The 24,958-nt window shown below is 31.8% G+C and overlaps 4 protein-coding genes across 4 annotated transcripts; all 4 read left to right on the top strand.

Moving 5' to 3' along the window:
- Positions 1-5,883: 5,883 nt before the first annotated feature.
- On the top strand, positions 5,884-7,527 carry LOC133819583 (F-box protein At5g49610). Its single transcript, XM_062252865.1, has one exon. The coding sequence runs from the start codon at positions 6,212-6,214 to the stop codon at positions 7,292-7,294; it is 1,083 nt and encodes a 360-aa protein (XP_062108849.1). The 5' UTR covers positions 5,884-6,211; the 3' UTR covers positions 7,295-7,527.
- A 3,059-nt stretch (positions 7,528-10,586) lies between these two features.
- On the top strand, positions 10,587-15,814 carry LOC133819581 (uncharacterized). Its single transcript, XM_062252863.1, has 10 exons — positions 10,587-10,814; positions 11,505-12,430; positions 12,532-12,661; positions 12,760-13,211; positions 13,407-13,487; positions 13,565-13,663; positions 14,356-14,514; positions 14,662-14,748; positions 14,922-14,993; positions 15,169-15,814. The coding sequence occupies exons 2-10, from the start codon at positions 11,606-11,608 to the stop codon at positions 15,490-15,492; spliced, it is 2,229 nt and encodes a 742-aa protein (XP_062108847.1). The 5' UTR covers positions 10,587-10,814; positions 11,505-11,605; the 3' UTR covers positions 15,493-15,814.
- A 676-nt stretch (positions 15,815-16,490) lies between these two features.
- LOC133819579 (protein REGULATOR OF FATTY ACID COMPOSITION 3, chloroplastic) lies at positions 16,491-18,565 on the top strand. Its single transcript, XM_062252862.1, has 5 exons — positions 16,491-16,835; positions 17,176-17,230; positions 17,315-17,374; positions 17,482-17,559; positions 17,769-18,565. Exons 1-5 carry the CDS (start codon positions 16,575-16,577, stop codon positions 18,218-18,220), a joined length of 906 nt encoding a protein of 301 aa, XP_062108846.1. The 5' UTR covers positions 16,491-16,574; the 3' UTR covers positions 18,221-18,565.
- A 1,081-nt stretch (positions 18,566-19,646) lies between these two features.
- LOC133819582 (desiccation-related protein PCC13-62-like) lies at positions 19,647-21,646 on the top strand. Its single transcript, XM_062252864.1, has 3 exons — positions 19,647-20,084; positions 20,192-20,417; positions 21,159-21,646. The coding sequence occupies exons 1-3, from the start codon at positions 19,693-19,695 to the stop codon at positions 21,540-21,542; spliced, it is 1,002 nt and encodes a 333-aa protein (XP_062108848.1). The 5' UTR covers positions 19,647-19,692; the 3' UTR covers positions 21,543-21,646.
- Positions 21,647-24,958: the final 3,312 nt, after the last annotated feature.

Below are 24,958 nucleotides of genomic sequence, written 5' to 3'. Positions count from 1 at the left end.
TTGTTTAATGCTAGTAAATACTTGATCACTATTTACTTGATTTAATGGTTTTGATTCAAAATTCGAAAGATGAGAATTGAATATGCTATCATTATATAGACATAGGTTGCATATTGGATGAAAGTACATGTATGACTTGTGTAGTAATTAGGTTTCCATGTTTAATGTCTTTTATATGTTTAAGTTTATCACATAAATGTAGAAAACCTGCATATAGGCTGAGATCTTATATCTTGAAAAAGAATAGGAATCAATTATGTTAACCTGCTATTAGAATAGGAAGAAGATATTTAGAATTGATCAGTAAAATTAATAGAATGAAAAGTTGATGAAATTAATTCCTAGGCTCTTTATTATTGATTTCTAATTCGTTGATTCATTGTTCTGTTTATAGTTAATTAAATTGTATTCGTAGTTTAGAATTATTCATTTTAATTTTAATTATTCATCTAAATTTTAATCACCAAATAGAATTTGAAAAACAATATTGGTAATTGGTTAATAGTTTTTGTAGGACGATCTCTGTTTTTACAGATTTTATTACTTGACACGATCACGCATGCTTGCGTGTAGAAATTATAGATGAAGGACATAAGTCTAATGGTGTTAAAAATTTATTTTAAGTTTACTACAACTGTTTTTTTATTCAACTAAAGGCTAATAACTTAGTAATAACAATGTTTTTTTTTTCAATGTTTGGTTTTATGTCAAATTAAATATCAAAATAATAAAAGATAATTTGGTGTGCATTGTTTCAATATCTTCAATTGGCCAAGACAACCAAGCACGATTGTTTGATCAGTATATTATTTAGACCATTGAAATATTCAAGTTCTTTAAGACACAGGAAAGAAAATATGAAGATATATATATATATATAAATATATTGTAAATCTTTTCTTTTAGATTTTGGATTTTGATGGTTTAATGTGCTTATGGTTGCAGAGAAAATGAAATTAAATGGGTTGCGGAGTTAGGCATTTTTGTTGTAGCAACGTCAATATGATGCTACAACATCAATTTTGAGCAAGCTCTCTGACTTACTTTTGTTGCAGCAAAGTTCATGTAATGCTACAGCAAACTTTCAGTGGACAAGGACAGCTCTCTGACTTACTTTTGCTGCAGTAAAGTTCATGTAATGCTACATCAAAGTTTCAGTGGACAAAGACAACTCTCTGACTTATTTTTGCTACAACAAAGTTCATATAATACTACAACAAAGTTATTAGTGACTACTCAAGAAATTGACGAAATTCAAGAATAATGGGCGATGCCATTTTTATAATTGGTTAGAACAAAGTGAAAGATGTTATAAGCTAACTTACAATTCATGTTGAGAAATTTAAATTTCTTTTAATTTTTTTTTGGCGTTTTTTAGTATTTTCTTTTGAAATTTTAGAAATCTAACATATATAATACATTTTGAATACTCAATGCGATATATTTTTTTAAATCAAAATGAAAAATGTAGCTGCATTTTTTTTAAAAAAATTAACTTTTTAGGACATGCAAAGAGAACCCTAAAAACTTTATTTAAATACATTCAACTTGATTTTTAAGGACATGCATTGCGAGTTGTAAAAACATTTTTTAAGGCACACGAAAGGAGCCCTAAAAACTTCACTTAAGACACTCAACAGAAAAAACTTTACTTTTTAAGACTCTCAAATAAAAGACTCGCACTCCACGAGTCCTAAATTTTTTTTTTTTTTGTAATAGTGCAAGTTTGACATTGCAGACTTGTCACATAGAAATTACACCATACTCCCAGACCTTTTTAAGGGTTTAATCATGTAAAGAACATCCTGCACATCAACACTAAAATAAAAAAAAAAATCACAACTATAAAGGTAACCACGAACAAACATAAAATTAAAACCCTATTAAATGCTTACAACAAAACATTGATATTTAACGCGAATAACTCCAAAAAGAACTTAGAATTTTTTATTAAACATACAACAGGTTACTCTAAATCATTTTATGATAAAAACACTTTAACACATACACAACTAAAACAAATCTTGATATAACTACACTTTATTATATAAAACACAAAATAAAAAAACCAGTCATCTCATACATTTTCATAGCAAACACACACACACAAAATATTCATGCAATAAACGTAGTTAGATTTATTTTTTCTACTTAATTGAAAAGCACAATGATTCAAAAATGAGAAATTGTAGAGAAATGATCATTTTATATTGTTAATTAACTGAATTGTCATTTTAAATTATTTTATTTATTTATTTAGAAGCGTATATCTTTAATATAGTGATATATATATTAGTTTTTATTTTAAAATTATATTGATTTTTTAAGTTTTTTTATGACTTGTTGGTACATTATTTTCTAATTAGTGTGTATGTTTTTTGTGGTATGATATATCATTTTATCTTGATGATATTTAGTTTCTATCTTATTATATATAACAGTAGTATATAATTTTGTATCATGGTATATACATTTTAATGGTAGTAAATAATTTTGTTAGCATAATATATATATTTTTGAGTAATAATTTTGTCAGTTTTGTTGATATATTATTTTTCGACTCAGTATATGTATTTTGTGGTATGATATATCATTCAACAACACATAAAAAATGATTTTTTTTTTTAAATAACAACTAACTAAATAAAGCTAATATACATATACCATAATATTAAAATATTTAGAATAAAATATTAATTTGCTAAAAAGCATATTTGGTAATATGTAATATTAAAATGATAATCGGCTATTTTATTATAAAATAAAAAATATGAACATTTAATTACTTTCATACGCCAACAATGACCATTTTCCACCAAACTTCTTCAAAAATAAAACATGGGACACAATCAACCACATATATAAAAATATACCCATAAATCCAAAAATACCACCCAAAAACTAAACTATATGAAAAACCGCCTAATAACATGACCATAACTGTTGATGAAGTTACATAGTTGATTAAAGAAAAATAAATCGTGACAATACATAGAGAAGAATATGATGTAAAAAATGGGGAAACACCATGAATATGTTATCAAAGTTATTGGAAATGGGGTACTCCAACGTGATTGTAAACTACTCGTTGATGGAGTCACTCCATCTTTGAAAGAAGAAAAGAAAATGCAATGAATCATGAAGAAGATAAAGAAAAATAGGCACTTATATTTATCGCTAAAATAGTATATTTAGTAATAATTAATTAATTAAAAATATGTAAAGAGAGTAAAAAAAAGATAGACGATATTTTATTTTGATGTTGTTATAATTCCATTTTACTCTTAATTTTTAGGGCTTGGAAACCTAACAAATAAAAGTGGTGACGTTTAGGAACCCAAATGCTATTTAGGCAAGAAGTAATAAGGTTTAATGAAAAAAGTTACGAAAATCAAACAAAATTGATAAATCTTATTTTATTAATATAAAAACGTAATTTATATTAAATATAAGGGAATATACTTATTTGGTACCCTATGTTTTTGCAAAGTATCATTTTGATACCTTCTGTTTTCAATAATGCTCATATGATATCCTGTATTTTAAAATTGTACATATTTGGTACCCTAAACTCAGATTTGATAGATAAAATTTTGTCAATTTAATCAAATTGTTGTCAATTATGTAAGTTATAAATTTAAATTTAATTACATAATTACATATAACTGATGACAGTTTAATCATATTGACAAAATTTTATCTATCAAATCTGAGTTTAGGGTACCAAACATGTACGATTTTAAAATACAGGGTACCATATGAGTATTATTGAAAACAAAAGGTACCAAAATGATATTTTGCAAAAACATAGGATACCAAATGAGTATATTCCCTAAATATAATAAAAATAAAGATAATGTATAAAATTAGATGAATACACTTGAAAATAATTAATACTAAACTTTATCATAAAATATAATATATATTTTAATTAAAATACAAAAAATATATTGACAAATAAATCCTATAAAGATTCATTATAAGAAATTTTTTAAAAATATGGCTTTTATACTATCAATGTGTAAAAATATAGGAATTATATTTTTCTTAATTTATATGGGAAAATTTATTAAAGACAAAATTAAAGTATGAGAAGTAGCTAACTAAAATATGGAAATGTCACATTTTTTTATCATAGTTGTATTTTCTTTGGTTTTGAAGGTGATTTTATTTTATTTTATTTTCAATTTTTTTATTTTTTCCTTCATTTTTTAATTATTTATTTAGTTATTTTTTTTCCTTACTTATTTGTTATTCCATATTTCCTTTTTTTTTTCTACTAATTTTTTCTTTATCTTTTTTCTTTCTATCCATTTTTTCATTCTTCTTCTTCTTTTCATTTTTATTAATTTATCTATTCTTTTTATTTCATTTGTATTGTTTTGTTTTTTTTTTTCATATTTTTTCTTCATTTTTGTATTTATTATTTTCTCATTCCATTTTTTTTCACACATATAAGTTTTTTTCTCTTTCTTTTTTTTCTTTCTATTTTTTTATTATCTTTCCTCTTCTTCTTTTCATTTTTATTCATTCATCTATTTTTTTCCTTCATCATTTCTTTTGTTTTGTTTTTTTTTCATATCTTTTTAGTTTTCTTTTTTTTCCTTTTTTTTCTTCATTTTTTGTACTTATTCTTTTCTCATTCTATTTTATTTTTTCTCTTTTTTCACACATATTTAAACATTACATAATTATTTTAATATTTTATTTATTTATTATCTTTTATTATTGTAATTTTTTTTATAGTTTTTTCCACTATGTGTAAAAAAATTCAAATAATTTTTTTTAGCATTTTCTTTTTACTGTAACCCTTATAAAAACACCAAAATTTGGAAAGAAAACTAATAAAAATATGAAAATATGAATGGGTAACTAGTTACTCTGATGTGAACATTCAAATCTAAAAAAGAAACTTATATGAAGAAGATGGGAGAGAAGGGAAATGGATTGGATTTATTTTTCTATCTTCAGATTTGTGGAAACTCGTTACCTTCCCATTCTTTGTGTGTATATTTTTTGGGGTAACTGGTTACATTCACATTTTTTGTGTATATATTTCTAGGGGTAACTGGTTACCTTCACGTTAGGATGTGTGTGTATATTTCTGGGTTCTTTATTGTAACTGGTTACCTATGTTACTAAAATCATAGTTACTTTTTCATTTTTTTAATGAAGTGTTCTTCCTTTTTTTCATTCAAATTTGATGTTTATTTTCATATTTAATATGGGTAACCCGTCACCTCTCTTATGGTAACTGGTTACCCCTCTTATGGCAGAAGGTTACTCCTCTCAAGGTAACTGGTTACTCCTCCTGGTACATGTTATTTAACCTAGCTCTAGGATTTTTTTTTACATAATTGTCAAAGATCAATCAAGTAACTGGTTACCTTACACATGATTTGAAAAAAGAAATATTCAATATAAAAATAAGAAAAAAAATGTTTATAATAAATAAAAAAATAATAAACACAATTCATATCATAAAAAAAATTGCAAAATAACCAAAGAAAAATTTAATATAAAATTAGTTATATAAAAATAATATAAAAAAAACAAATAAGCTAAAAAATTAATAGTCAAATTACAAACACACCTTTCCAAATTAATAAAACTTGATTAAGAGTAAAACTATGACATAAACAAACTTTTATACAAAAATATGAGAAAATACACCCATAAAAGTAAAAAATCTTAAAAAAATCCATAGGTTAACTTTTAAAAAAAAAAAAAACATAATTTTGCACTCTCTGTTAACAATCTCATTTCCTCTTCATAAAAATGTTCATATTATGGGCCTGTGGCAGGCCCAATAGAGCTGGGCCCAAGAAAGTCTGAAATGCAAGTTAAGCAGATAGACGATGACAATCAGAAGATTTTAAGGATGTGAGGCATCGCATAATATATTCCCGTTTCGTTTCGTGTTTGACTATGATTAGTGAGTGATTTTTCTTTAATTTTATTCCATCCCTCTTCCTCTTCCCCCAAATTCGTTCATCTCTTCATGTCCCATTTGGGTTTCTTGTTTAATAATAACTGGGGTTGACTAGAAATGGCGACTTTTTAAAGCCATCAATGTCCCTTGGTTCTATATCAAATGAAGTTTTATCCATTACCCACCTGGAGATTTGCCTTTGGTAAGCGAAATCTCAATCCTACTCTTGATTTTCATAATTGGGTATCTGAGATTTCATTTTATTATTAATTTGTAATTATGAATTCAAAAAGAGATGGGATTTTCCCGGATGAGGTTGTCCTTCAAATTCTAGCAAGGTTACCTATAAAGTCTCTTTATAGAAGCAAAGTTGTGTGTAAACTATGGTGTAGATTGTGTTCGGATAAGTATTTTCTTCAGCTCTTCAATGAGGTTTCAGCTAAGAATCCCATGTTATTGGTGGAGATTTCTGAGTCCTTACACTTAAAGTCTAGTTTGATTTGTGTTGATAATAGGTTGGGTGTTTCTGAGTTTTCGTTGGATTTCTTGAAGGATAGAGTCAGGATTAGAGCCTCTTGTAATGGTTTATTATGTTGCTCTAGTATTCCTGATAGAGGTGTTTATTATGTATGTAATCCAATGACTCGTGAGTTTAAGCTGCTTCCTAGGAGTAGAGAGAGGCCTGTAACTCGATTTTATCCTGATGGTGAGGCAGCTCTAGTGGGGTTGGCCTGTAATTTATCAACTCAGAAGTTTAATGTTGTTTTAGCTGGTTATCACCGGAACTTTGGTCATAGGCCAGATGGGACATTCATATGTTTGGTGTTTGATTCTGAGTCAAACAAGTGGAGGAAGTGTGTTTCTTATCAAGATGAGCAATTTACACATATGAATAAGAACCAAGTGGTGTTTGTCAAAAAGGGGCTTCATTGGCTAACAGGAAGTGGCTCTGGTATACTTGTGCTTGATTTGGACTGTGATACGTGGAGGAAGATGCCGATGCCATATGAAGTGAGCGAGGAGACAGGGAATAGAGTTTACTTGTTGGAGTTAGATGGTTGCTTATCTGTGATCCAGATTTCTGATACTTGGATGAATATCTGGGTTTTGAAGAATTATGAGAAAGAGGAATGGGTTTTGGTGGATAGGGTGAGTCTCAGATGTATTAAAGGACTAGTACCAGGTATCTTTCCCATATGTCAGACTGGTGAGGTGGTTTTCTTAGCAACCCACAAGCAGGTATTGGTGTATCATCGCAAGAGTCGAGTATGGAAAGAGATGTACTCTGTGAAAAATAGCTGCACACTTCCATTGTGGTTCTCAGCACATGCATTTCGGAGCACAATGTTCTCTTGTCAATAGCTGTGAAGGTACGTTGGCACACTTCTTTTTATCACTGTACATAAGTTTCCTACGAAAAATTTCTTCCAAATTATTATTGATTCAACATTTTCACGATTAATGATAACCAAGCTATTGACTTGGGAGGAAGAGTTCTACTGTTTCATGAAAGCTTAGTTCTGCCTTTTTCATTTGTATTTAAAGTTTACTTGTTGATTCTAGTTTCACCTTATAATAAAATTACTGTTCAACCACATTTCGCTTATGTAAATTCCTGATTGATTTCTACTTTGGATCTTGACATATATTAGATAATACTGAATTCCATGTATTGGTAGCCAACTTTCTTAATGAGCACAGTTCAGTCTTTCTCTGTTAAGGATCACGAATGCAAACTTAGTGTGATTATTGTTTAAAATCAAAGCTGTTTCAGAATTTCATTTGCAGACACAATCCTAACTTGTAAATGAAAAAGATTGTTAGACTTAAGCAAGGATTGAGCTACAGAGCAAACTTACGAGACTGATCTTCTTAGAGTGCCGAAGTTTCGATTAAGCAAGACCAATAGTTTAATACAAGAATCTTAACTTTAGATGGTGCAATGGCATGCCTGAAAGGCAGAGGTCAATGAATGTGATTTCAAAAAATACGTTTGTTGAATTTGTTCTAATTTGTGCAGTTGAATTGTGGTGTACAAGGTTCGAGACTTTTGAGTGCACAAAAGTGTCTGTTTTGAACGTTAGTCCTCCTAACTCTTAACAACCACATTCACACTCACAAGTGAAGCCATTGAGTAGGTTTGCCTTTTTAGGACATCATCAGTTTAGTGTCTATAAAGCATATATTTCAAAAGTGTATGCATATTAGATTACGCTACACATATTTTCAGCACATGTATAGTACAGGTGATTAGATACTTCATTGTTCTGCTGCTGTTTACAACAATGGTCAATGTTTGTTTTGTGTCTTTAAGGACCTTTTTTCCAACTAATGACTTGACTAGGGGGCCATGGCCTGTCTTATTATTATAAGTTTCTTTAGTCTATTATTGGTATTGGACAATTTGGATTAGACCTTGAATACTGACAAAGTTTATGGAGAACAGGGTGAATACTATCTTATGATAAGGACAAAGATTTGGATTGATATTATGATTAAATAGCGAGAACATATCATCAAATAAATCTTCACTTTCACTAAAAACAAAGAAGGTTAATAGTTGAGGTGAGTGAGCTGGTTGAAGAGGAGCATTAATAGTTAAGGGAGTTGTTACCTCCTATCCTAACCTATCCTATCGCATACTCAGTAATAAATATAGTTATCTTTTTACTAACACATCATCGAGTGGTTTATATGACATAAAGCTACAAGAACAAAAAAATATGCCATTACATCTTATGATATAAAATATTATAGTTTCTATTTTCTTTAATTTAATGTTTTAAGAATTCATTTTACACTAGTAATTACATATTTGTTTGAGGTTTTTCTAATAAATGTAATACACATTTTTTACACTCAAAATATCTACAAATTTCATGCTTGGTACTTTCCCAGCTTATAATATTTAAATTAAAATAAAATTAAAAAGTAATAATAGGGATACGATTTGTACACCAAAAAAAGAAAAAAAAAATACACGTTTTAAGTGTGGTTTGTTTGATGATCACTCGTAAACATAATATGGTCCTGCCAAAAGAATATTAATCAATTAAAATACATGCCCACAAATTTATTATAAACATTAAGTTAGTTTTATCAATGTGGCATATAAATGTTATATAGGCTTCTCCATAATTTTTTTTATATATATATATATATTTATAATATAAGGTGATTGGCGGCATAAATACCGTTTGTACTAATATTTATTTTTGTGTGCAGTAATACCTATAAATTACTAAAATAATAATTTTGTCACTACTTTCTTTGTGTTTTGCTGTGTGAGTATAAAAACAGAGGAGGTAATAACAAAACTGTTTTATTAAAATTAGGTATTACTATGGCTAAAAAAAGGTTAGGTATATAACTACAAGTGCAAACTATTTATGTCGCCAATTACATATATATATATATTTTCACAAGCATACTAGAATGTACTCTTCATCTAATTAAAGTACAATAAGAATTGGTCTTTTCTCATAAGAAAAAAATATACTTGAAGGTATACAAGTGGTTTGGAGGCTCTAAAAAATGGATGAAGAAGGGGTTAGTTTATTTATTATTTATTTTAATATTAAGGGCAATTTTGTCTCTATAAATGAAAAATAATAATTTAAAGACCCATTTTTCTTGGGACATGGAATTGGGGTGTGTAGGGTATCCAAGTGGGATTGGAAGGACCAGATATCAACGGTTGTTCGAAAGAAAAAAGAAAAGAAAGATTGCTCTTTCTTTCTCCAATTTATTGGTATTAGCTATAAGATCGATGTTTTTCAATCTTTTTAATGAGTAACTTCAATGATGTCTTGAAAAAGTATGGCACGCATGCCATCATAACGATGAAATAGAGCATGGTTGAGAACTGAAAAACATAGGACACTACACACGTTCTTGGAGAGAAGCATATAAACATTTGCCTTCGAGCATCATGCACTTTTCAACCTATTTGATCATCCATTGGTTACTCATCACTAGGGGTGAAGATTTATTATGCGGGAATGAGTTCTCGGACTCGCGCCTAATCGGGTAGTGAATCCCCGCCTAAATGAGGAATGAGACATTTTTCCATCCCATTCATTGATGTGGAGACCAAATGGGAACATGGATGAAACTCCCCCGTCCTTATTTAAATATTCTTATTTTATTACATGTATACATATTTTATTTTGTTATTAGTTTAACATAAAACACACACTTTACATATTATGTTTTAAATTTGTCATATTTTATTATGAATATGTTTATATATACATTTTTAAAATAAGGTGGGAATGAGGACGAGGGACTTAAGTGGGGACGGGGATGATTGGGAGGCAATAGCGACCCAATTTGCACCCTGTTCCCATCTGTATTCATGTCACAATAACAAATAAAAAGAATAGAATGATCTTACTATAAACATTACCAGGAAGATCAAAGATTCTAAATCCAGCAGCAAGGCTTGAATTTTTATTGTCCATCAAACTTATATACCAAAACTTGGGTATTTCCATTTTTCTCGAAAAAAGGGGTATATTTCTAAGAAAATAAAAAATTGCGAGCATTTATATGGTAATCTCGCAAACGATTGGGCCGAAGGGAGTCTTCAGCCCAAAAAAAAGCCCACATTGAAAATTCTGGATTAGAGAGACCCAAAGCAAATCAAAGAAGTCATTGGCTTCGAGAACCTCGTGTGTATCTCCCCGTCCCAAAACTCCGACATGTATCGCCTGTGAAAAACTCCCAAATCGGACCAAATTTATGTACACTTTCAAGAACTTGCCATAATTTAATCGTTATTGCTTTTTCTGCTATAACTATCTCTACTTCTATCTGAGGTTTTTTAACTTATACCTCTCTGTTACTCTCTCTCACATTCGAACCTCTGCGTTAGCTTCAGGTATGTATGCTCTTGAAAATTGTAATCTATGTCAGATTTTGTTATCTGGGTCTTGTCCAAGCTTTTTGTTTTTACACGGTGTTTGTCAAAATTCATTTTTGCTGCATCTGTTTTGGATTATGAGACATGTGTTATTTTTTTCTTTTCATCTAAATACGAAATTTGGGCCTATCCTGTTGTGTTCTTCATTTTTTTTGGGGGACCTGTTTGTATATTTCATGGATGATTTTCAATGGTCTTGTTGACAGGCATCTCATATACTTGCGTTGCCTCTTGTGTGCTTTGTTTTCTCAGTCTTTTTAAGAAAGATAGTGTAAAGCTAAGATACTTATCAATTTGAATTTCATTGAAATTATTTGTTTTCCCGTGATGGTTTTACTCTACGTGCATCTTTTGGCTGTCTATGACTGAATATGTACAGAATTAGTAAGTCGTTGCGCCTTTAGATTAGAAAAGTTTTTTGTTTGTTGTTAATTTTCTAGTCTTGTCATGCTTTTGTACTAAATGGATTGTTAGAAGTTTTACTTTATCTAGTCTTACTCTAGTCATTTCTATTTTTAGTTCAAGTAATATGTTTTCCCTTTTCTGATGAGATTTAGAATACCACTTGTGTTTGGAATTCTCTTAATTAATGTTACTCCTTTTTGGCATATGTAATCTAATATGATTATCTATCTTCTTTGTTGGCAGATCATATTCCGAACTTTAGCTTAATGATATGGATGCCTTGTTAATCAGGCCATGTCATAACTAAACTCCCCTACAAACTGTGATTTAATAATTGTTAAGTTATGGCTCGGAAAGGTAATCAGCAGAAGAATGGCCTCGATTGCCATTCATCAAACCATAAAAGAAGGTCTTCAGATATAGGGTCTGCAGAACCAGATGTAAAAGGTCATGCAAAAGAAAGTGACTTGAAGGTGTTTCCTGGAGAGGAACTCCCAGATGGTAACCATCCAAACAGTCCTTTGGCAAGGAGCACGAGCAAAACTCATAATGCTGGAGGCGAGCATAAAAGCAAGAAAAAAGCTAATAAGCAAACGAAGAAAGAAAAGCAAGCCGTGAATGGAACAGACAGTGTGGAGCTGCCAAAGCCGTTACGAAATGATCCAGAAGACCGCAGTGGCAATATGGAAGGTCCAAGTGTTGCAGAGGAAAATGTATCAATACCTAGGGCCAATCATGTTAAAAGAAATAGAAAGGGCAGGACATCCTACTCATTGAATGGACTACGTATCCAAAATGCACTGGAAAATATGGAGCTCCCAGATAATGTGGTCGTAAGAAAGTTGAGGGCATTGGCATTATCCACCATAAAGGCAACCAATGAATGGCTGGAGAGACAGAGACCCTTGTTTACGACACTAAAAAATAAAGTACAGAAGGCTAATGATTATGCCAAAATGAAGATTATGCAGGCATATCCTGTTGTGTTGAAATGGCTAATGCATTTCGGGAGTATAATGCTTTTGATATTAATGGTTTGGTTAGACTGTGCTATTAGGGGCATGGATTCTTTTATACGCTTGGGGACGACATCTTTCTTTTCAGTTATATGGTGCAGCATTTTTTCTCTGATTGCTATGGTTGGAATATTCAAGTTCCTTGTTGTTTTGGTGAGTCTACTTTTCATTTGATATAGCAATGAGTTGTGCTTGTTATAACCTTTTGCTGATATCTACATCTTTTTTTTGTGCTCTCAACCAATTCTGTACAGACCTTAGCTGCTTTAATTGGACTTTTTGTTGGTTTTACTCTTGGAATTCTGGTGGCTGCCATTTCTGGAGCTATTTTCTTGTGGCTCTATGGAAGCTTTTGGACAACAGTGCTTGTTATCTTCCTTGGAGGTGTTCCTTTTATCTCTGTATGAGTGATAATGATCTGTTTTTCTTTTTAATTGCTCTTCATAAGGCATTACTGAGATTTAACATCCCTTACAACTCAGGTTTGGCATTTGCTCTCAGCCGTGAACGTGCTGCACTGTTTATCAGCACTGTATACTCTGTGTATTGTGCTTGGACATATGTCGGATGGCTTGGTTTACTTGTCGCTTTAAATCTGGCTTTTATCTCGAGTGATATTCTGATATACTTCCTAAAGAATAATATAAATCAGAATAGAAGTCCTGAAGGATCCACTGAACAAACACCTGGGATGCAAGGTCAACAAGGGTTCTTCAACAGTGATCAGACGCATTCTTCAGCCTTTGAAACTGGTCCAGGATTTTCTACTGATCGTAGCCCTGGAGCACCTTCAACCAGTGGAGTGGATTCCGAGTCAACTTCTGAGGATGAAGTTGTGCGGTTGTTAAACTGTACTGATCTCTATTCAGTGTTGGGCTTGTCACGGTACGAAAATGTGGATGATTCTTTACTGAAGAGGGAATATAGGAAAAAGGTGCACTGTTTTATCATTGTTTGATATGCTCTTATTTTGGAAGTTTTTTTGGGCCGGATTTTCTAATTATTGTGTGGTCAATCTGTAAATTTTTCCTTTTCTGATATTTGGTGATGCATCTTTTAGTTGTATAATTAATGGTGTCTTAAAATGTTAATTTTTTTGTAATGGACTTTTTTTTTAATTGATCACCAGGCAATGCTGGTCCATCCTGATAAAAATATGGGAAATGAAAAGGCTGTGGAAGCTTTTAAGAAACTTCAGAACGCATATGAGGTAAACTATTGATTCCCATTTGATCCTTTTTAAATTTCTGTTTTCCAGTCTGATTTTTGTTGTTTACCTTTCTCAAGGTTTTGCTCGATTCAGTGAAGCGAAAAACATATGATGATGAATTAAGACGAGAGGAGCTACTGGACATTTTCCGCAGGTTCCAAAGTACATCACAAAAGGTATAAATGTGCATATCATTCCATTTCAGCTTCCCAGTGCCTTAGTTTTGTTGCAGAAAATTAGATTTCCTGGGAACAGCCCAACATATGTGATAAATGTTTTAACAAATAGAAAGAAATCATTTACCTTACAAGAAGATCTTATGTTCAGGCACAGAGGTGGTTTTCTTATCGCATTTTTGATAATGGTTAGAAATGATAATCATGCTTGAATTAGTGACTTGGGATGATTCATGACACAAACTGACGGAAGTGAACTTTTGATGTGTTGGAAGTAGACACTGCTTCTGAAATATTTATATCATCGATACAATTAAACCTGAGAATACAATTAAGATCAGGTTGGAACCTGAATCCTGTCAAGTTCTATGACCTTATTTGCATGTTTGGTACATCTCTAAATTCCTTCAATTCACTCTGTACCACTGCTGTTAAAATAAATTACCCAAACAAAGTGCATGCAACCCTATGGGTGAAACTCTTGTCACCAAATCAAACAAATAAATCCTGCTGGTCAGGGAATACGGTTATTGCTTTTGCTAGTCCTTTAATTATTAGTATTATAATTATTATTTTGGTTTTGTAACCGAAAATACCTGTGAAGTTCAAGTAATTTTCTGGGGCAAGGTTTATGGTTTTCCTTTTGCAGACCTCTTCTTTTACTTAACCATTTTATGCAATTCATTGTCTAGAATGGAGGGCATGGCTTATTTGCTTCTGGATTGGCACGCTCAGATGCTGATGGTGAGGATCCGTTTGGAGAATCAAGGAGAATAGCCTGCAAGAAGTGCAACAACTTTCATCTTTGGGTACTCACTAGGAAATCAAAATCTCAAGCAAGATGGTGCCAGGTTTGTTCATTTACGTTTAGGCGCTGTCTTTCATTTAGCTTCATATGAAATATCAAGTTTTGGAGTTATATTTTTTTTTTAACATGTGGTTATTTACATAACATGGAGATGTTCACTGTACCTGGGTTTATGTATTCTTTTTTGAAGGATTGTAAAGATTTTCATCCAGCAAGGGATGGTGATGGATGGGTAGAACAATCTTCCCAACCCTTAATTTTTGGATTGTTACAAAAGGTATCTAAATAATACAAGTTGAAGATTATTATTATTTATTAATTACCTTATAGATATTCACATTTTGGGGGGATGAAAGACTGGAAAAGTCACAAAATGACTATATCAGCAGAATGTTGTTGGCACGATTGGAAATTTTAATTCTGCAATTTAACATAGTGCTCTATGATCAGGTAGATGCTCCTGTTGCATTTGTTTGTGCGGATAGCAAGGTATACAATGCTACAGAATGGTATATCTGTCAGGTAATTAAGCTTTCTCATCATTTCTGAAAATAATTATGTGAGAAAATGAGAGAAATTGAGATTGTAACATGGAAGGAAGTTCTTGTATTTTGTATAAATGCTTCGCTAAAGGAAGTTCTTGATGACCCAAAAATTCTTGTGATGGAATTAATTTGTTTTCCAAAACTCGTCACAGGGAATGAGATGTCCGGCCAACACTCACAAGCCTAGTTTTCATGTGAACACTAGTTTAACCACCAAGCATAATGTTGGAAAGGGATCCAGTTCAGGACAAAAAGGCGGTAAAATGCCGACGACCAATGTGGAAGACTGCAGGACAGAGGAAGAATTCTTTGAATGGCTTCAGAACGCGGTGCAATCAGGCATGTTTGAGAACATGAACGGCGGCAATGCCACCAACGATAGCCCATCTTCCAAACCTGGAAACAACAGCGCAAAGAGCGGCGGCAGCAATAATAACAGTAGCAACAAGAAAAAGAAGAAGGGAAAGAAGTGGTAAAGTGCCCCACAATTGGGTTGGAGCAGTGTCTGACTCTGTGAGCATTAGAGTATATAAAGTTTTACAATGGCCAATTGTGTTTTCCAAAAAGGAAAGTCTGTATGAGTAAAGTTCTCAATTGTATATGCTGGCATGACTGGAATCCCTTCTAGCTTGCATATCGCAGAGTTTGTACAGTGTTTCGTTTTCTTTTCCGGCATCATTTTCTTGTTTCAGAAATTTTCCTCATTCTCCTCCATATCTACATGGACTATATATATATTTATATACTTGTACTCTTATGTCACTGCTTGCTTAAATGAATGGCAGTAATTTTTCATCCTTTCACATTTCAATTCATTCATTCCCACAAAGGCTTGGGAGTGTCTTAAAAAAGACTTAATAGAATACCACTGTACCAGATATTGGCACATGGCAAGTGAATATAATTAAAAATGAAAAAAAAATCTATGGCTTGATGATGAATATGCTCTTCGGTAAACAATAATTTTGGTTCATCGGTTTTCTCATTTAGGTACTTTTGTTTCAAACAATTACAAGCACATCTTCAAATATTACTTTCACCTTAAATATTTTTACTCTTTCTTCCATGGACAGATTTAGCCAATCACAAATAATTTAGATATAATTTTTATATTTATCAAAACTGAAACTCACTTAACATGCATATTTTGAATGCACACTTACTTTTAAGTGTTGATTAAATTTGAGCATATGCTACTATATTTTTTTACTAATTTATAATTTTTATTTATTTATAATTATTTGAAACTGGTGAGCAAACTAATATTAAAAGAAATCAGACAAATTTACCAAAAAAAAAAAAGTAACTGGTTAATCTATAATCATCATCAACAAGCATAAATATAATTTTTTTTGGTTCTAATTATTATCTTTATCGCTCTTTTCGATAAATTTACTTTAGTACAACAAGTGAAAAATAAAAAAAATTGATTGATTGGTGGTTGTTAATATTTATATTCAGAGCAGTACCGCACCAAATCCAAACTCAGGATAACCCTTTACTAAATTTCATAAACGGATAGGCTAACAAAGAGCCTGGTGGTCTCCTCCTCCTTCCCATGGAGACTCTACTACAACTACACTCCTCCGCGGCTTTTCTTACTCCAAAGCCTCTCAATCGAATTGGGTCTTCTGGGTATCAAAGCTTACGCCTCCTATTTTTCTCAAATGGGTTTTCTTCTTCACTCTCTCTCAACATAAGCCGGAGGGTCTCTGTCATTGTTGGAGCCAAGAAGAACAGAAAAGAAGACACTCATCATTTTGTACCTAAACCAGATGAAGCTACTGGCCCATTTCCTGAAGCTGTGTTATTCAAAGAGGTTTGCTTTTTTTTTTTCCTGTTATCCCAATGTTCTGATTTTTTTTTTTATATATATTATGAAGATGATAATCAAGTATTTGTCCCATTATAGTCTTCACCGTATTATCGAAGTGTTTAACATGAAAAAGTATTAACTTGGTGCTTCAAAGATATAAAATTTGTGGATTTTTTTTATAGTATTTTCACTTGTATCAACTGTCATGTTTTTTTCCATTTGGGTGTGAGGATTAATAGTTTAAAGTGACATGTTTTTGTAAAGTAAGAGGTTTTGGCTATTAATTGGCATGTTTCTGCTGAAGTTTGAGTTTGAATTGGGATTGTTTTTTGTTGAATTGCAGAAAAAAGTTGAGAAAGATGGTAAATTAGTTCCTGAATTTGCTGATGCAGAAGAAGGTAAGCGGTTCAAATTTCTTCTAGTGATTATGCCTTGTTTTGGGACATGAAGTTACAATAATTGATATTCTTGGCAAATTGCAGAGAAGATATATGAAGTTCTGAAGCTTCAGCTGGAAAATGATCTGGAAGAGGAACAGAGACGTAAGCGTGTACTCATACCCTGCATTGATTGTTCAACATGGAAAATGCAATCTTTTGTTGTTATAACATAATCTTGTTAACACTTTGTTTTCTTCTCCTTGTTGCAGTGCGCCACTATGAAGTGGTTTATCTAATTCATGAGAAGCACGCTGAAGAGGTTGAGAGTGTCAATGCAAAAGTTAATGGTATTTGTTCTTTCCCAGTTCTATTTTCCTAATCATGGAATTGACTAAAGTATGGTTGAGTGTATTCTTGGAATTACTTTCACTTTGAATTCTTTTTGGATTTGTATATTAGTCGTAATAAAACAAGTTATTTTACTTTTCTAATTGAATGTTGGAGTTACATTTCAAATCTGCTACAAGCTGTTACAGAATGTTATTACTTATTGCAGAATTTTTAAGGGAGAAGAGAGGCAAGATATGGAGAATAAGCGATTGGGGTATGCGTAGACTAGCATACAAGATACAGAAAGCAAAGAATGCACATTATTTTTTGATGAACTTTGAGATGGATGCTAAATGGATTAACGATTTCAAGAGCATGTTGGACAAAGACGAAAGAGTCATTAGGCATCTTGTGATTAAGAGGGATGAGGCGATCACAGAGGATTGCCCTCCTCCTCCTGAGTTTCACTCTATGCGATCTGGTATGGAGGATGATGATGAAGATGAAGATATAGAATATGATGATGAAGAATATGATGAGGATTGGGATGCTGAAGGTGAGATCGAAGATGAAGACGGGATTATTATAGTCAGTGATGAAGATGAGGAAGATAGCACTAGCAAATCTGGTGGTAAATCCAAAACTAGCAAACTAAAAGCTGAGAAAGTAGGTAGGTAGATAGTTTCTTGGTTATTCCTTTTTGCACCTTGATTATGGTGCCGTGAGAGATTTAGGGAGAGTTCCATGTAGTAGATGATAGTATATTTTGTCTAATATTGAGTTAAAGAAATAGCCTATACAAAGCAGAGTTATATTGGGTAGTAGATTATCATTATTCAATGCAGTTATCATCTAAAGAATCATGAAGAAATAGTCGAAAACTTGGAGTTGTTTGGTTGCAACTACATTAAAGTTTTGATATGGGCAAAGGTTTGAGGCTGAAGATTTCTTTAAGGTTTGATTATAGTTCAAGTAAAATCAAGTGGCATCAAAATTGAGATGAGATGCCCCCTTTGGTGTTTACAGCTGCATATACTTGAAAAAGAGCCATATAAATCTTGCTCATCATTATGTTTCACTAAATATATTATTTTCTGTAAATTGTTTAACTTGTCATAACCAAGTATTTTGCATGCTTTAACAACTACAATAACATTATAAGCAAACCAAAATACGACTCCCAATAATTAACATTATGACACATTTGACTGGACTCAATGATCTTCAATCAACATCAGAAATGAAGGCCAAAGCTGAAGAAGAAGTCTGTAAAGTAAAGTTCTGTCTTTTGCTGACTCATATAGGTTTGGTAGACATAGATAATGGCGAGGAGAGAGGCTTTGCTGACTTAAGCATAGAAAGGAGCGCAGGTTTGATAACATACAAACTAGTGTGGAGCCAAAGAGTTTAAGTGAGATTTATGTGAAAGATTTCTCACCTACCAAGCTTATCACCTTCAAAACTCCACTTGGCTGTTTCTGTTAATGTTTAATATTGATCAATTTGTATGTTCTCATGTTATCATTTATATGAATGGTTTTATGTAACATGGGTTGGTTTACGTTTGGAGGAGAGATAAGAGAAAATTATGCTCTGACCAGCGTAGTCCTAAAGGCTAAAAGTAGTGATGAGAGAAGTTGCAAGCACTCTTTCTGTGCCCAAATATTCTCCCTAACCAGAGAAAGTTTTGCAAAGTGACAAACTTGTTCGCCATGAGCATGAGAATCGGCATCATTATTATTGGTCTACTTTTAATGTATCAATTTTTTATGATTTTTTTTAATACATTTTAATGGGAACTGCATGAAATGCTAAAGGAATTTTAATACTACTTTATTTTTCTTTAATACTTTTATTTCACACACCTAACTCTGTTTAAATTAAGATTAATAGAGATCAGAAAAGTATTCAATATGATAGTAATCTTTTCATGACCGTTTGCCAGTCATAATATATATTTATATATTCCAAGTTCGAACAACTAAGCAATATGAGAGTTATTACATTTAAACAATGATAAAGCCACGTGACAGACTCTAAAGAGAGTCCACTTGAATCAAATCACACGTATCTGCCCTCTCCTAAACCTTCTCTTGTATTCATTTCTTAAGTGTCCCAAAATCCTCCTTTTTTGCCATGTATTAATTTTCATGCACAACTTCACCTGTATATATACACAAAGAGTGTGCCATTCACACATCACTAATAAGAAATACATGAGTTTGCATAGAGAGTCAAGAACAACATTAATGGCCACTACTGTAGCCTTTTTGCTAATCTTCCTAATTATTCCAAAATCTCAGTCTACTTCCTCAATATATATTCCAGATTCTGATGTTGATCTCTTGGAATTTCCTCTAAATCTAGAGTTTTTGGAAGCAGAGTTCTTCTTGTTTGGAGCATTGGGTTATGGCTTAGACAAAGTTGCTCCAAACTTGACTAAAGGTGGTCCACCACCTATTGGTACTAAAAAGGCCAATTTGGATGCTCTCACAAGGGATCTCATCTTGCAATTTGGGTGGCAAGAAGTGGGACACTTGAGGTTCTTTCTTATGCTTATTGGTTTCACTTTTTTTTAGTTACTTATATTAATTTGTGTGTATGTAGTAAAACTGTTTAATTCTTTTGGTTCTGATGTTGACATTATAGGGCTATTCAAAATACAGTGAAAGGGTTCCCAAGGCCATTGTTGAATTTAAGTTCATCTTCATTTGCCAAAGTTATGGATGCTGCATTTGGGAGAACATTGAGGCCCCCTTTTGATCCTTATGCCAATTCTATTAACTTTCTTCTAGCTTCATATTTGGTTCCCTATGTTGGACTCACTGGATATGTAGGAGCAAACCCAAAACTCAAAGGAGCTACTTCCAAGAGAGTAAGCTTCAAAATCTATATATACTAAATCAAAATGCTCTTATTTATTTTCATTATAGATTAGTTTTTGGGATATTTTGCTACTCCATAGTTTCATTGTTTCCCACAAAGTATTTTGCTATTCCAGTTTTACATTTTGATGCCCTCACTTTTCATTTTATTACAAAATGACACCCTAAGTCACATTAAATATCCTTTGGTAAATTATTTATATAATTTTACTAAAATTTATTCTTCTACTAGAATTTATAATAATACCAATGTATCCAAACAACTAATTATAAAATAAAAAAAGTCATTATTAAAAGAGTGTGTTTGGTTAAATTTCGAACTTTCCATAATTTTTAAAAGAAATCAACATTAGAAGACTTATTTGGGACACCATTACGTTATAAAATCAAATATGAGGATACCAAAATATAAGAATTGAAACAGTAAAATATCTTTTTGGCAAAAATATATAAATATCCCTTAGTTTTTATGTATGGCGAGACCACACTCACTAGAAATCACATAATAAAAGTAAGTTATAAGCTCGATCGAATATGAGACTTCTTTCAATTAGTGTCTCACTACTGAGTCTAGACTATAATCCATCTCTTATTCTACTGAATGACTTTTCATTAATATTAAGCTAGTGTCGACCTTAGGTTGATCGAACCCTAGATTTTGATGTTAGTGGCTTTTCATTATGGATTATTAGACATGTATATAATGCTTATAATTATTTTCATTTTCTCAGCTAGTGGCGGGTCTTTTAGGTGTAGAATCAGGCCAAGACGCTGTAATTAGAGCATTGCTATACGAACGTGCAATGACAAAAGTGAAGCCATATGGGATAACTGTGGCAGAGTTCACAAACCAAATTTCTAATCTAAGGACGCAACTAGGGCATGGTGGTCTCAAAGACGAAGGGCTAGTGGTACTGCCCATTCTAGGCGCCGAGGGAAGAGTGGCCGGAAATGTGCTCGCCGGAGACCAATACTCACTTTCTTATGGTAGGACACCGGAAGAGATACTTAGAATTGTATATGGTGGAAATGGTGATGAACATGTGGCTGGGGGTTTCTATCCTAAGGGAGCTAATGGTCATATTGCTAGATCATATCTTGCTCCTATTCCTTAATTATCAATCTTATTACAACATGCATGCATGTACGTGCATGTTTCATAGCTTGGATTCCAAGCTAAGAAAGTTAATAACACAACTTCTCTAAACTTTTTTGGTCACCATGCAAGTATGTGTTTGACTGTGTTTAATCAATACTATAAATATAAAACTATAGTCTTTTTAGATTATTTTTTAAAATTGATTCAATCACATAATGATTGAAAAAGAGATACACTATTGGTGGAGAGATTTTTTTGATCCAAAAAGCTCATAATTTAGACAATAAAGCCTATAGAATAACAAAAATACACTAGAAAAAGAAGTATAAATTTGGAATCCAGAAAAGTCCCACTAGAAAAGAGCTTTTGGTTGATTTTTTTTTCTTGCAATATATATTTATATGTTTTTCTTTACTTTTAAAAATTAAAATACTTTAAACTCTAATAAAATTTATTGTTCAAAATTATTTGCGCTATCTACAAAAATTGCAAGCATTTTATAATATACCATTAACTACCGAACTCAAGTTTAAGTAGTTAATTAATATGTTCATATTTATATAACTGAAATGAAGGTGGTTGCACTGGTATAATATATTGTATTTTGTTTGCTTGCAAAGTTGTTCCTAGCTATTAATTAACGCTAGAAAGCTATGGAGATATAATCAAGGTTAAACTTTATCAATAACAGGGAACACATTATATATTATTATATCTATTTGATAATAAATATGTAAAATTAGATCAGTGATGGAACGAGTAGCTGTGAAATCATTAAAATTAAAATGGGCACATCAATTCGAAGAATTCGAAAGTTTTGCACAATTTGCTTTTGATTTATTAGTTCAGTTTGAATTAGATTTTAAAACATACATAATCTGTTAACCGAATCAATCTTATTACTTTTCATCCAATAAAATCTAAATTTAGTTGGGCATCCAACCCTTGAACCTTGATGGCCTATTCAATTCTACTTTATATCATTAATTATCCCTATAAGTGATGTCCTTTTTAGTTTACATTGATAAGAACACATAAGCCTAGTCTAATATAGATTAATATAGACATAAACTAGTATTTTTTTTGTTTGTAATAACATAGTACGATAATAGGTACAATAAAGGCACATGTTTGGCACGAACGCGAGTACATTATTATGAACATGATACTTAGTAAACATGCATATGGGTTAGTAAGTATGATACGTTTAATAATTGTGACTAGATCATGTCCAACAATGGTTCTACCAACTCCACCACAAGACCACCTAAAAATATTCATATAAGTTTCTTCTTTCCACATAATCTAGTGATCTTGTGAGAACCATTAGTACTTGAAAAATGTTATTACTATTAATATTATTATACATTGATATCATCATTTTTTATTAGACTACTTTTTTTATTATATGAAATACTTTTTTCTTCTTCTTTTTTAATTATCATTGTTTTGTTAATAAAAAATAAAATTGATTAAAAAATATTTAAAAATAAAAAACAAGGGATAACAAACATATATAAAAATAAGTGGTCATTTGTTACCGTTCGGTTCACGTGAAAATGAATTATCGTTGTGTAAGTGATGATATTAATAATAAGGGAGTGGAGGGTAGGGCTTCACATTGGGTGGGTTGGTCGGGTTCGGGTAAGAGAAGGTAATACCGAACTCGCCCGAAATGTAGTCAGGGTTAGACCGGGTTTGGACTGGGTCGAGGGGGGAACCTCGGGTTCGGGTGGGGAAGAAGTGTAACCAAACCCGACCGAAATAGACTCTGGTGGGGTCGGGTTCGGGTGGGCCCGAGACTTTACTTATTTTTATTTTTTACCCTTGCAAAATTAGACTATTAACTCTTTTTTTTTTTTTTTTACAATTGGGTTAATTTATAAAAATATTGAGTATTGACTTGAATATTACAAGAGAGTATTGGCTATATTCCAATTCACAAATATAAAACTAACATGAAACATCCAAGTTCCAACTCTAACCAAAAACAAATATCCATAATTTCAAAATTCCTTAATTAAAATTATAAAGTCCATACCAACCATACCGATACCATTCCAAGTTCCAACTCTAACAAAAAAAAATATCCATAATTTCCAAAGTCCTTAATTAAAATTATAAAGTCCATGCCAACCATACCCATACCATTCCAAGTTCCAACTCTAACAAAAAACAAATATCCATAATTTCCAAACTCCTTAATTAAAATTATAAAGTCCATACCAACCATACCGATACCATAGTCCAAAAGTCCAAATTCAAAGTCCTTAACAAAAGTTACTAAACTACTCAAACTTAAAAAGTCCACAAAATGTCCAAAGTCCAAATAAAATATTGCCAATATAGAAATAAAAAGTCATCCATCATCCTTCCCTTCATTTCCTCCATTTCTCCTCCCCAATTTCCAATTCCAAAATAATGTAAACCTTAACATAGAAAAATAAATAAGTTAAATAAATTAAAACAAAAATGCTAAGTATGAATTTTGAATTATGAGGTTCTTAAATTCTTACAAGTCAAGATACATCATATGAGGTTCTCATCTTCATTCATTCAGTTCCTTGTGCAACATATGAAGCTGTAGATGGAGCATTAATAGAACCAGAAGGCGAAGGTAAAGTAGAAACATTTTTCACTAGCACTAGCAGTAGCATCATCACCTGTGATTTCTGCAATATATCAATAGATTCCATATATTATATACTTCCATAAATATGATTCAAACAATAATTACAACTAAAATACCAAATAAAAGTTTGTTTACCAACTTACCAGACTTGAGAATCTCTGAAGTCTCTTGCACTTTTACTTCATCCATGTAGTCTCGAACAATGGTTGGTTGATGTGAATTGCTCCACCAGTTTTTGAGACATATTAAACATTCAACCATTTTAGGTCTCAATGAGCTCCTAAAAGGATCTAAAATCTGACCACCAGTCGAAAAAGTAGTCGTAGAAGCAACAATTGTAATTGGTATGGCCAACACATCACAAGCAATGGTTGACAAGATCTTGTACTTGGATGCATTTCTGGTCCACCGTTTCAAAATTCAAAGTTGTCACCCTCAATCATAGGTTCAACATCCCCAGTTAGATACCTATCAACCTCATTCTTTGTCTTACCACCAACTTCCTCATTCCTTTGTTGTACAAGCAATGAAGCATACTTCTTCAAACTAGAAGTAAAAGTGAATGAGGAAGAGGAATCCACTAGGCTGAGGCTGAAGTAATGTAGAATTCCCACCACCATACAAATCAAACAGGGATCGTAATGTTTGTTCTACCTCATTAACCATCTGAGTGCATGTCAGTGGACCATAAAAAGCTTTGAAACAATGATTGAGATACTTGAGCTTGTATCTTGGGTCAAGAACCAAGGCAATTATAAGGGCCTCATTACATTCCTCAATCTTTCCATAGTATTTTTTCA

This window comes from Humulus lupulus, chromosome 2 (genome assembly GCF_963169125.1).
Source record: "Humulus lupulus chromosome 2, drHumLupu1.1, whole genome shotgun sequence".
Lineage (NCBI taxonomy): Eukaryota > Viridiplantae > Streptophyta > Magnoliopsida > Rosales > Cannabaceae > Humulus > Humulus lupulus.
The sequence above is the reverse complement of the archived record's forward strand: the minus strand, read 5'-3'. Positions and strand labels throughout refer to the sequence as shown.